A 13,226-nucleotide genomic window follows, 5' to 3' on the forward strand; every position below is an offset into this window, starting at 1 on the left:
GTGTTTGTCTTGTTTTCTGAACAAACGACACAACATCTGACCTCAGTGCTACTGCTCCCCAGGGCATCCCGAGTGCTTGCTCGCTTCTCCTTCCCCGGGAGAAGCTCTGGAGAATGCTGAGTGCAGGGCCTGGCTTGTTACTGGTTCTTAAAGCACAGCATGAGTTTTCAGATATGCTCAGACACCGCTGGGAGGAGAAGAAGTTGGTGCCACCTTTTTGGAAAGCCATTTACATGATCAATTCAAGGCCTTAGAAATAGGCACAGCCTTCCAAATCCAGGCGAGGACCCCACTTTTAGGAATGTATTCTAAGAAAAAAATAATAGATGTGCATGAAGGTTTAGCCACAAGGACGGCCACGTAAGTGACAGGATGGTGCTTCTGTTTCTGGAAGAGTAACACGGGGATAAAAATAGCTTCCAGTCCCTGGGCTGCTATGAGGGTTAATAAATCATGAGTTAATATACATAAAGCACTTAACACAGTGCTTGGCACCAGATCCAGGCTCTATGGAAACGTTACCTGTTCTTTTTATTCGAACTGAAGTCTGAATGAGGCCAAATCCTGGGCTCCTTGCTATGACAGCACCCTGCCTCCCACCATCCCTTCTCCTGTGTTCCCAAACCAACACAACAGTTACTAATAATAGCAAACACCACCCCGACGATGACAACAGCAAAGATCTAAACACCCAGCACAATGGGACCGGTTACCCAACGCCACAACTACACACAATACTACGCAGCCGTTCAGAGCCATGTTACGGGACAGCGGTTAATGCCGCCCACGCAGGTTCTTGATAAATGGGAAAAGGCTACAAAATGATGAGTTCAGTATGAAGCTGCCCCCCCACCATTTTTAAGGATACAAATATGTAGAAGAAATATACTGCAAAATGTGAAGTACTGTTGCTTCTGGTTGTGAAGTTACAAGGGATTTTCCTTTTTATCTTTCTTTTTAATTTCTTGCCAAAAAACACTCCTTTTGTAGTCCGTAATAAAAACTAATTTTGAGAGCGAATAAGTCCCTGCTGGCTTCCTCCTCCCTGCAATAGAAGGGGCCGCGTCCTCCTTTTACGCGTTCCCGCCACATCTGATACGCAATCTGCAGGCATAAAAGCCCCGGTCTCAAACAGAATTCCAGCCTGGCAGTCTGGTTTAATCTTCCAGGCCAAGGCGTTCTGTACAGAATCTAGAAACTGCCAGCAAGGATGGGAAAACAATGTGACCGGCAGGGGTGCGCCTGCGCCTGGTTGGTGGCCTGTCCCCAGGGCTGGGGAGGCTTGAACACTGCCCTGAGGGGGAAGGGGCAGTGGAATGAGGCCAGGGACGGGGCACTAAGAGACCAGTCACCTGGGGAGCATGTGGCGGGGTTGCTGAGAGGGAGCGGAGCCTTGGTGTGAGGCCACTTTGGCATCTGGGGGCTCTCGTCAGCTTGGTCTGAACAACTTCCCAGGAGACACTTAAGTGCAGCCAGATCTTAATGTGATCAGCCTCGCTCAGGGACAATTTTGTTTTGTCCCTATCCGCGCCACCGCCCCCCACCCCCCAGCCGCCCCGCAAGCTTCTGGGCCTCCCCTCGCAGCCCCGCTGGCAAGAGAGGTGTGGGCACCCCAGGGAGCTTGCCAAGACTCAAGGTGGGGGTACAGGGCCATCATCAGCTGCGGAGGGATCACTCAGCCAGGGGGCGGCTCTGGGGGGGGGTCAGTAGGGCACGTGGGACGCCCGCCTATGACAGACGTTAGCAAGCGCGCTACCATCAGGAGTGCTCCGTTTGTGATCTCGGCCGAGAGAGCTCGGAGAGGTGGCTGCTTCTGTGTCCACTGTGCGGCTGAGGAAACACGCTCGGGGGCTGTGTGGCCCAAAGGGCCTCAACTGGAAAGGGCAGAGTGGGACTCGAGCCCCGGTCTGCCGGCCTCAAGTGGAGGCTTCTCCCACAAGGCCATGGCAGACATGGAGGCTGGAGCAGGCGTGGGGTGTCACGGCTGCTCCCTAATTCCCCCTGCACCTGCGGCACTGGAAGAGGGGGGCTCGCCCCCTCACAAGGCTGACTCAGGCCCGTCTTGCCCAAAACTGTCCAGCTCCCTGCCCTCCTCGGCTGCTGCGGGGCTTGGCCTGCACTATTCTCGGCGGGAGGCGGCCACCTCCAGCTGCAGCAGGGACTGGCCACGCATGGAGCCCCCTGACCGGTGCGGCGCAGACAGCCAAGACCTCTCCTTGGAGGGCGGCCCTGCAGGCAGTGTGACTTTCTGGGCTGTCTGTGTCTGTGTTCCCACTTGTCCCCAAGCGTTGCCTTTGGCCAGAAATCTCAAAGGAGGTCACAGCATCTGAGTGGTGGAAAGAACAATGGCCTGGGCACTCGATACTCGTCTTCCTGCTGGTTCTGCCTTACAGGCCAGGTGCCCCCGCATAAGCACCTCCGGACCTCGGCTTCCTCATCTCTCCAACGGGGAGAGCAGTTCCTAACCTTCACCCTCACGGTACTTGGGGAGATAAAGGGCAAGGCACGCGCGAGAGTGCACTGCGCTCCTTTCGGGCCCACCTCCTCCCAGCACGAGGCAGGAGGCTGCTGGAGGGGGCAGACTGGGGGAGAGAGGGACAGTGAGAGGGAAGCCAAACAGTTAAGACTCTCCCTGGATTTCTTACCTCTGGACTAGCTGTCTTCCCTTCCCCTTCACTGCAGGTGAATGGAGATGAAAAGCTACTATGCGAGAGGGTGCTGGGAAGAAATGAGTAGCTAATCCCTTAGACATTTTCAGGGGAAACATTCCAGAAAACTTTTCTCTAACCAACAAGGGCAGAGGAAGACACTTCTCCTGAGACCTGCCTGGGTGGTCCTGCAGCCTGAACACACTTGGGCCAGAGCCTGGGAAGCAGCCCCAGGCCTGTGGCATCCTTATCCACCCATCCCACATTCTTTCGGCAGGGAGGATAGAGCCCTTAAACCAGCATTGTTTTGAGAGGCGTGGATTCCGCTCCTGGAGAGCCTCACTCATGCCTATTCTCCAAGTACAGACCCGGAAAGGCAGGGTGGGAACCAGTGGCATGGGGACAGACTCAACCATCACAGCACCTGGAGAAGGGCCTGGCGGGTGGCTTCCTGCCCCAGCCTCTTGGACAGGGGAGGCAGCCCCTTGCAGCGGCCGGAAACGTTTCAGCCACATCAAGCCAGGAGGGTGCATGTGTTCTGACGGCCTTTTCAGGGGCATCCGGATTATCACGTGTGCTGCTCGGCAGGCCCTCCTGCAGGAGGCAGCTCACTGTAACCTGATCGCGCAGCCCCTCCAGAGCCCACTTCTTTTTGGTTCCTGTCCCAGGGGAAAAGCTCCTAGGCTCCCAGGCTCCAATTGGTGTCTCTATGCTGCTTCTGGTGAAGGGACCAAGACTGCAGCTGTCCCCTATGCCTGGGGCCAGGGCTGGGGGAAGCCCAAAGACAACACAGAAGGCCTACTGACAAGCAGCCCCACGGCCTCTTCCAGCCCACCCCAGGACACCAGATCTTAGGATCCGATAGTCCTCTAGGTACATGCTCCTCCAGCTGATTAAAAAATGAAAAAACGACCTCATTAGGGTCACTTTTAGGAAGAAATCAGATTAAGGATGTTACAGGTCCAACACAGTTGTTTTTGTTTTGTTCAGAGAGAGAGAATGCTCACGTGCATACCCAAGTGCAAGAGTGGGGGCAGGGGCAGAGGGATTAGGGAGAGACACCCAAGCCGACTCTGCACTGAGTGCCAAGCCCCATGCGGGGATTGATCTCATGACACGTGAGATCATGACCTGAGCGGAAGCCAAGAGTTGGATGTTTAACCAATGGAGCCACCCAGGCACCCCAGACCCAACACAGTATACGCTGGAAACTCCCTTCTGGCTTTCCTCTTTCCTTCCCATCCAGAAACCTACAATTTGTGTCCCGAGTTAAAAGCTAGTGGGGTCAGTGGCCAGGATCTTGCCTGAACACGCCCACACTTCTGGAAGCCCCCTGAGAAAAGGGACTGTCCCTGGTGTTCAGGGAGTGTGTGGGGGTGCGTGCGTGACAGCACAGACGTAACTGTAATGACAACACTGTCACACATACCTTGGTCAGCATGGCACTGGCTCACCTGAGAAGCAATCTTTTCTGTAATGCTGGCTGCAAGCGTCCTGCCTCACTTACCCTGTCCTGTACTGCTCTCTGACACCAGGCCCCTCGGCCAGCTTTAACCCTAAAAGATAGCCCCGCCCAAGAGGGGGCTCTGTTCACAGGCTGGGAAAGGCACTTGTAAATCAGCGCAGCTGTACTAAGCCAGCGGGAAAAGGCACCGTTAGTCTGTGTTCCGCTCTAATAAACAAACATCAACGTCATTCCCTGATGACCCTCAGACTCAGGAATCGCCCTATCTGAGACTGGATTCCAGCAGCACAAAACTGACCGGGCTCTCCCACGACGGTTCCTTCCAAGGAGAAAATGGGGCGGTGGGAAGGGGACAGTTGTAGACCAGGTCCTTCTGAGGACAGCGAGTGGGTGGAACCACGTTAAGTAAAGATTTAAACAAACAGAACGCATCGCTATGGAAATATTCAGCTCTTTCAAAAGCATCGTTCAGAAAAGTAAAGCAATCAAGGCTTCAGATTTAACACTTTACAAGTGTTTATGACCAGAAAAGGCAAAGTGGGTCTCGGATATTCTGCACCCAAGTAAAAGCTGCTAGAATCCAAGGAAGAAGTATTCCCAGCAGGGCAGGGACCCGTCATGTGTCGAGGATTTCTCTACAGGCCTCCGACGGGAGCATTCTGCTCAGCACAGGACCCGCTTCCCTCTAGTGGGGCTGCCATGACACGATTCAGGAGACAGGGCCACTTGCGGTCCAGGTCCAGGCAGACCTACCAGGCACTAGGGCGAGGTCATGATCAGCCACGGAGGCCGCAGAGATGGAGTGCCACAGGCGGTGTCAGGTTTATGAGCTCACGTAACTCCAAACTGGACATGAACTGTCCATGCGGCCAGAGCTAGTGGTTTAGTCAACAACGTGAATCGGGATTTCAGTATGGAGGATACAATCGGATACCGGGTGCGCACGGTCCTGAGGCAGGCCGCCTGTCGTGAAGACCTCTTTAGGGTACAAGCCGACCTGTGTTCTTTGGGCTGTGTGCTGACTGCAACAGTGCTGTCGTTAAGTGTCACGAAGAAGCTTGATGCTGAGTTTGGGTGTCACTCAGAGCCCCCAGAGGGACTCACAGAGGAGCATCGAGAGGAAGGGATCACGCAAGCAGAGTTTGCTGGGATACGATCAGAAACATTGTTCTGGGTCACAGGAAGGTTGGATGAGAACTTGTCTTAACTTGCCAGAAACTGGATTCTCTACCCCCAAAATAAGCTTCCTTAGTTAAGTGGCCGACTAGGTGTCCAGTTGGCAGCCTGGTTTCTGACTAGGAGCTGCTAACGTTGATCAGGAAGAGAGGAGATGCAGATGCCTGAGGACAAAGAAAAGCAGAGGACAAGGCGGCCGGGTGGTCCGCTCTGCCAATGGGGTCCAGGGGTGAGCCGGGCAGGGATGCCCACTCAGCAATTCTGCCTAAATTCCTCAAGGCAGAGGAAAAAGCACGCAGTTTAAGGATTCACCTGTGGTTTGAGTTCTGGTTCTGCTGCCTGGAAGTCCTATTAAATCATTTAGCCCTTCTTGTGGGGGCCTCAACTGCCTGGTCTCTACAATGGAAGAGCGTCTCTTTCTGGCCAGGCTTTGGGGAGGATAAGGGATTACATAGACAAAGCTTCCAGGACACTTCCTGGTAGGTTATTAAAGCTCAAAAAAAAAAAAAAAAGGAAAAATTTAATCTGTTTTTCTTCATGCTACATTGTTGTATTTGCTTCCTCTGCTTTACAAGTAATGTTGGCAAAGCAGCTCAGCCCCTAATTCCTAGGGAGGATCTAAGGCCAGTAAAACACAGCAACAGGTCAGTGCAGTCCCCGGGCATCTTTTGCCAGGTTCTGAAAATCCCCGTGCAGTCCTAAATCCTGTACTTTAACTCTATGGCAAGTACCTACTTGTCATTTCAAAAGGGACATTATCTTTGTGGTTTAAAAAAAAAAAGGTATGTGTGTATAAGGGGTAGATCTAGCACTGGGCAGCAAGGAACAAAAGCCAAGACCGCTGTTCTCAGCTGAAGAAGCCCGGCCGGTGGCTCAGGCTGCCGGCGGTCAAGTAGGAACTCATTTCCCCGACAGCCACGGCAGCGATGAGTGAAGAGATCAAATGTGCAGCTGACACAAGGGGAGGCCGTGACCCTACATTAGGAGGGATGCCGTGACACTGGGAACCATCTGCCAGTTCTTTCGTCTATGGGAACGGAAGAAGAATTTCCCAATGTCATGCATCAAACTCACAACTGAAGCCGGCTGCTACCACCCTGGCCAGGTTTTGTTTAATAGGAAAACAGCTAGGAATCAGAGGTTTTATTTGGCTTTTATGGTGATTTGCATCGCCCTCACTGAAAGGCTTGGTGTGACGCTCAGATTTTATAAAGCATTTAATATTTCTTACAAAAAGAAGCCACCCACATGTAAAACATTAAAAAAAAAAAAAGTGGCGGGGGGAGGGGGAACCCCAATGCAAAAAGCCAGAGAGTTTGTCAGAAAGCGGGGCCTGCCAGGCCTGGTGTTACATCTGACTTCGGGGAAGAGCCTGGCCAGTTTTTGGCACTTTACCACCATCGCCAAAGCCAATCTGTCTTCCAGAACGGAATGGAAACAAGATCGAAAGCAAGAAGGCTCTGTAGGTTTTCCCAGCAGGCAGCTACGGAAACTCTAACTCTCTTGTCCTGTTTTCATCCATTTGATTCCATTTTCTTTCTCTCGAGTTTTCCCTATCTCGGTTTGGAATCAATCCAGCCCAGTACTCCTAAGTCAAGAGGTCAAGAAGACACGTGATTTTTATGAGGCAAGAAAGGGCAGCCACTCTGTTCTGTTTTGGGAACCTTGGTGACATCATGGACTGTTGACTCTCTGGAGCTCGTGTCTAAGAGAGCACTGAATCAGAAGAAAGCTTTCATCACAGGGCTCCCGGAACTTAAGGTAAAGACAACTATTAGGTAAACGAGTCTGACCCCAGAGGGCTGCTCCTGCTTCTCACTGGCTTGGGTTTAAATGACTCAAGTCAGTCTCTAGGGGAAACTCATCTATGTGGGACAGCTGTCACTAGCAGGACATTTGCTGCTCTTCAGCCTAAATTTCTCATGACATCACTCAATTACTTCTGTCTCGGAGGGGACAGTTTCCTCTCGTATTACAAGTATCTAGACTGCTGCCTGAAGACGGCTGGGTTACAAGACGCGGCCTCCACTCTTCGTTCGGATGCCTGTAACCTGTCTGGGTCTGTCCCAGGAAGGAGACTCGGTTAAACAAAGTGCTCCTAGAATATGCAGCTTTCCATCACGAAAGCACTGAAGCCAAGATGTTGAGCCGTCAAGGCAGACTTCCACGAGGCTCTGTGAGGCCCCCTCTGTTTGGGTTTCGGCAACTGCCTGCCTGCGGAGGCCTCCAGGGTCACTGACACATGTTTATATCCCACTTCACGAAGTCACAAGGAACAAACACGTGCGCCTTTACCCCGAAGGCAAAGCCCATTCACAGTGCCTCAAATGAAGCAGGAGGGGAAGGAGAGAAACTGCTCAAGGACAAACCCACCGTGAGCACAGCCACAGCAGTTTTTAATTTGCCTAAAGAAGCTCTGTGATTTTAAGATGTGATTAGGGGTACTGTTCCCACAGTAAACATAGTATGAATATGACCCGCCGGCTGTCATTCAATAGGACTCTGAAGCTGGGAAGCAAATCCCACCCTTGTCTTCTGAACAACCTCCCTGCGAGATCAGCTGGACCAGCCTCTGGAAGTTTCTTCACGGTGGAAGATTTGCTCAGTCTTGGCACAGCTTCTCTCTCAAAGCTCTCACATCACCAGTGCGCCCCTCCAGGGTCTGGATAAACTGTCCGAAAGGTCAGGTTTATTCTTGGTTCTCTAGAGTGGTACTCTTTGGGCACTCGATGCTAAATGGAAATATAAATAATTCTGACATAAACACATTTATGAGGACATGGACATATTTTGACTTCATCCCCCCTCAACCCCTCACGAGCATCAGTAAGCTCTCTGAAGTCTTGTGGAGAAAGGTTTTCTTCTCTGAACAAATCCTTCCCCACCCCCATCACTCCAATAAGCCAGCGCCCTCACACTGAGGTATTGTTTTTATCTTTTCTAATTGCTGCTCTTCCTCACAGCTTCCTGCCATGTTCCCAAATCTCGCAAGGCAACACATAAATGACTGAGACCAAAGACAGACATGAGATTCTGCTCCCAAGCTAAGTGTTCTTCCATGAACTTGCACACCTTAAAGAAGACCCGGTTTTAAGAGAGCCCGGCCTAAGGTGAGAAGCTGTGCCGCCCGGTAGCCACCCACTGGCTACCCGAAGCTATTGTAATGAACTTAAATTAAATTAAAAATTCAGTCCTTCGACACACTAGCCGCATTTCAGAAGACCAATAATAGCTGTGTGTGTCTAGTGGCTACAACATGGGGCCTCAGAAGATGCAGAAAGTTTCCGCTGTCACAGAAAGTTCTACTGGATGCCACTGGTGCAGAGGTCCATTTTGACTGTCAGAATCAAAACTCCTGGAAAATGGGGTCACTGTACCACCACTCGCTCATGATAAAAGCAACTTGCTTTTCACATTTACTAGAGAAATAAATAAACAGAAGCCGTCAGGGCACCGCCTCCACATGAATCCAAATTCTGTGCATGTTCTCACCTGCCAGTCAGCTTGTGTCGCTCCTTCCATGATTAACAAGGTCCCATGATCCAAGGGTATCTTCACTCTCTCCACGTACGTGTAGTCTCCGTTCTCTTCCTAGAAAACAGCATTCATTGCACTATGTTTTTTGCTTGTGTGATCAAGATGCAATGGAACCTGGCAATGGTCTAGAAGTGCAAACCTCTCCTCAGCAACACCGTCGGGGCTCATCTCCTGGCTCCGTCCACGGCAGCCATCTGGCCTTGAGCAAGTTGTGTCACCACTCTATACCTCAGTTTGGGGATGAAGACGGGACCTGCCACACAGGGCTGCTGTGAGCCTCCACTGATGCAGTCTGCGTCGGGTCACCTGGAGACCGGCGCACACTAAGTACCGCGTGAAGCGCCAGATACTGTCATCTGCATCTAAAACGCAGAAGAGCCCATCCCGGCCTGTGAAGGAATTAAGCTATTTATCCAAGAACTCTTTACACTGCTTTATGCTGTGCTCTGTGTTTTGCCATGGTCTGTGTGGAAAAAATGGGCTTTTAAACAAGACACGGTGTAGTGAGTTCTCATTGCCTTTCTACAATTTCTGCTAATTCACTAATCGGTGCCTATGTTAAAACTGGTTACAACTCTTCCTATAGCTCCTCCGGTGTCTAGGAGACACAATCTTGTTTCTTTGCAGAGCAGTCAACAGCAAGATTTTCTTAAGGAAGTTCTGGCTTGCCCGGAACAATGCTGCAAACAGACTGGCCACTGAGGCCGTGGAGCACAGACCACAACTCCTGACCACTTCACACAGAAATGCCTTGTATTTACATCGCCCCTCTCTTCCAGAGAGCTCCAAGTTCATTCATGTCCAGTGCTCTAATGAAGCTTCAGGCCCGGCCTGCAAAACAGCCAGTAGGTGAGGGTCGTTCCTCCTTCGCAGCTGACAAAGGGGTGAGTTCAAAGAGCTTGTCAAGAGTTGAGGCCTGAGCTTCCTGATCTTTCCACTTCCATTCTGGGTAGATCCACCCATCCGTCTACTTTACTTCTGATGCAAGGGACTGCATCTGGGTTACTCAGGATTGATTTCCCTGCAATACTGTGTTTATGTTTATTATTGTAGGGGTGCTTCTGAGAACATAATTATTTACAATGATTTCCCTCAGGAAAAACAAAATCAGAACAATAATGAACTTGCATAAACAGTTTAAGTTCCAGGTCCCAACCCTTGGCAGGGACTTCGTGGAACACAGTCATAACTTTAACAGGCAGAAGATAAAAGCAATGTTTGAAACAACTTTTGGTTTCGGTGACTGATTTCAATTGTGCCTGCCACCTTTTCTTTTCCAGTAGCGAGTAAGCACTGCAGCGTTAACCTCTGACCCCTCAGCCACCCAGAGAGTGGTGGGAAGGTGACCCTGTCCTTGGGTGGCCCCACTGCATCCAGAGAAGCAAGAGGAGGCTCTCTGAGAGAAAGGATTCCAACCAGAGGAGATGCACGTCCTACTGGAGAAAAGAGACAGACGGGAGTGCATCATCCATGAGACTTAGACGGCTCGAGGTTCCCTGATTTAAGCTGTAAAGTCAGCTACCAGATCAAGGTTTAACAAAGGGAGGAGCAGATGTTCTCTTGCCCTCTGCACACTGCAGACTCTGGGAGCGCAGTGGGACCTTCATCCGTAGCTCAGGCACAGACACGAGGGCAGGGACGCAAAACAAAGTAGAGAGGAAAGGCGCTACCCAGACATGAAGCCAAGCCTGCGACGAAGATCTCTTTGAACAGTAAAAGCATTCCTGGGAAGGAGGGGGCGCCAAGGCCGGTGGAAGAGAAGGGGTAAGCACTGTAAGTTCTGCCTGGAAACATGAAGCGGGAACTGAGCCAGCAAGTGAGAGAGAGTTCCACATGCAAAGGGGAAATACCAGCCCCGATGGAAAATGACGTTCCACAGCGCCATGCCCCACTTTACGTTCCTAAGATCTGCATTTTCCAACCCGAGAGAAAGCCTCGGGTTGCTTTTACACATACTACATCCAGTATAACGTTTAGTTGTACCTAAAAGCAAAAAAGGGAGACCCTTCACTTGGGAGAGAGCCACTCCTGATCAGTCCCTGAAAGAGTTGCCGATGCCCAGGGCACCCACTGCACGAGGTGATGTCATCACTCTGCTGCTTGCTATCTGTCCTTCCAACACCCTGGGCTCAGAGAGCACATTCTAATCTGCAGAAGGAGACAGAAAAGAGGGCAAGGGATTCTACTGAGACAACACAAAGCTCACAAATGCGTCCTTCTTGTCTTGAGGCCAGAGTGCCAACAGAGCCCAGAACTACCCTTCAACTTAACCAAGACACAGGGAGACTTTTTCCACTCAGGAAGCAGATAAAAGGCCGACAGAGCTCACGTGGCTGTGCATAAAAGCTCAAATTGATAAATGGATAAGCCACGCTGGAAGCAAGGGTCAGACTGTTTAGAGGAGTGCATTCACAGCCATTAAGCATGGTTAAGTTATCAAAACAGGGCTCTGTGAACCTTCTGATTTACTCAGGTCTTTCTTCAAAACAAAACAGAACATACCCCTAAAAAAAGCATTGCTTGGGATAAAATTTTCCATCCATGATCCCAGTTAAAAGAGGCTTTTCAGGAGTGCCTGCCTGGCTCAGTCAGTAGAGCATGTGACTCTTCATCTCAGAGCTATGAGTTCAAGCCCCACGCTGGGCATAGAGCTTAATTTAAAAAAAAAAAGAAGAGGCTTTTTAGGATCACAGTCAGTCTGTAGGGTGGGTTTTGCTGTTGATGATTTGGTGTTCCACACAAAATTTCACAAGCAGATGAAAAAATGCAAAGAATATATACTTTTATATTAATGCTGACCAACACTCTCCCCTCCTCCCCAAGCACAGCCAGTTCATTTGAACACACAATTATGATTCCCAAGGAGCCCTGGGCCTTCCAGAATTCTATACCCCAACCTCAGCCTATTTGGTTTCCGTTAGGAAAATGGTATTTAGGGGAAAAGTCTGGGTGTATTTGTCGTTCTGTCATTACTAACCACTCAACAGACAGGAAACCTAAACATGTTTCTTTTCACTGGAAAAGTAACTTCATGTTTCACAAGCTCTGCGTAGGTTCTTTATGTAATTGCTCCTTTCCTGTCCCAAAAACGTGCCTTAGGAATCACAACCAACAATTGATGCTTGAAAATCAGTAGCAGCAGAGTTTTTCTCTCTACAGAATAAAAGTGACACGAGTTCACTAAAGTAAATGACACATGGAAATTACTGTTTGCTGCCTGCCTTCCTCCTCTCTGATAAACTCTGTGAAGAGAGTGTTGTCTTACCCTTTCAAAACATGCTCAGCGCCTATTACACACATCAGTACGTATGTGCTGAATGAGGAAGAGCATCGAGAAAATATAATCCTATCATCCAGAATTCATGCAATGCATGTAGAGGAAACATTCTATATATACAATCATGTACTTTACATATTGAACATTATATTGTGAGCATGTTTTTATGCCTCAAATGTATGGTATTTCAGAAATGGAGTTATATAATATTCCTTTATATGTACATATCTTTCCTTCTTTACACTCGCAAATATTTTTTGACCACTGTATATGTCAGTCGCTGTGCTAATGTTAAGAATATAGCAACGAGGTACTCACTGTTGGACAGTGAGATTTTAATACACCAGTACTGCCAAAAAAAAAAAAAAAAGAAGAAGAAGAAGAAGAAGAAAGGAAGAGAAAGAAAGAAAGAAAGAAACAAAGGCTACTACAAGTAGATCCCAGGCAAAACATTTCTGAGTATTTTTCTAAGGATTTATTTTCAAAAATGGAATGATGGGATCCAAAGATATAAACTTTAAAGCAGTCTGACTTATACTAGTAAACTGCTTTCTTAAGAAGGTTGTAGCAATTTATTATTCCATCAGGAAAATACTACAGTACCAACCTTCTGGTCAGATCACTGATACTGAACATTACCAACTAATAATGATGAAAAAAAAAATTGAGGGGAAAACTAACAATTCATTATTCAAACAGGGAGTTCTTTACTAACCCCATTCAACATTTTTTCACATGCCTATTTGCTATTTGCATTAATTCTGTTGTGAACTCTCTGTTCACATTCTTTGTCCATTGTTCTACAGGATGTTAGCATTTTTCTTATTGACCTGTAACCACAGACCCTAAGATACTTACCCTTTGTCGTACTTTGTGCAAATACTTTTTTCTCATTTGCTATTTGTCCTTTAACTATGTTGATGTTTAACACAGAGTAGCCCAAAAACTTTGAGTCAACTCTTGACCTTTCTTTGGTTCTCTTTCATGGTTTTTATGCTTAGCAAGTCTTTTCTCATCCTGGGGGAAGTTAAATATACAACTGCATTTCCAAATTTTTGGTTAACAAAAAAAAGTATACGCTTTTTTAGACTTAACTCTATCATCTACCTGGTATTTATTTGGC

General features: G+C 49.0%; 1 protein-coding gene across 1 annotated transcript in view; it reads right to left on the bottom strand.

Moving 5' to 3' along the window:
• Positions 1–7,646: 7,646 nt before the first annotated feature.
• The window catches only part of LOC111150166 (alkB homolog 3, alpha-ketoglutaratedependent dioxygenase), a 36,871-nt gene continuing 31,291 nt past the window's right edge, over positions 7,647–13,226 (bottom strand). Inside the window, exons 9-10 of the mRNA XM_022507562.1 lie at positions 8,782–8,880; positions 7,647–8,021 (exon numbers count right to left, since the gene is read on the bottom strand). Of these exons, the coding sequence (XP_022363270.1) occupies positions 7,929–8,021; positions 8,782–8,880 (192 nt within the window). The 3' untranslated portion in view covers positions 7,647–7,928. The remainder of the gene's footprint in view (positions 8,022–8,781; positions 8,881–13,226) is intronic.

This window comes from Enhydra lutris, unplaced genomic scaffold (genome assembly GCF_002288905.1).
Source record: "Enhydra lutris kenyoni isolate GAN:26980312 unplaced genomic scaffold, ASM228890v2 scaffoldscaffold22, whole genome shotgun sequence".
NCBI lineage: Eukaryota > Metazoa > Chordata > Mammalia > Carnivora > Mustelidae > Enhydra > Enhydra lutris.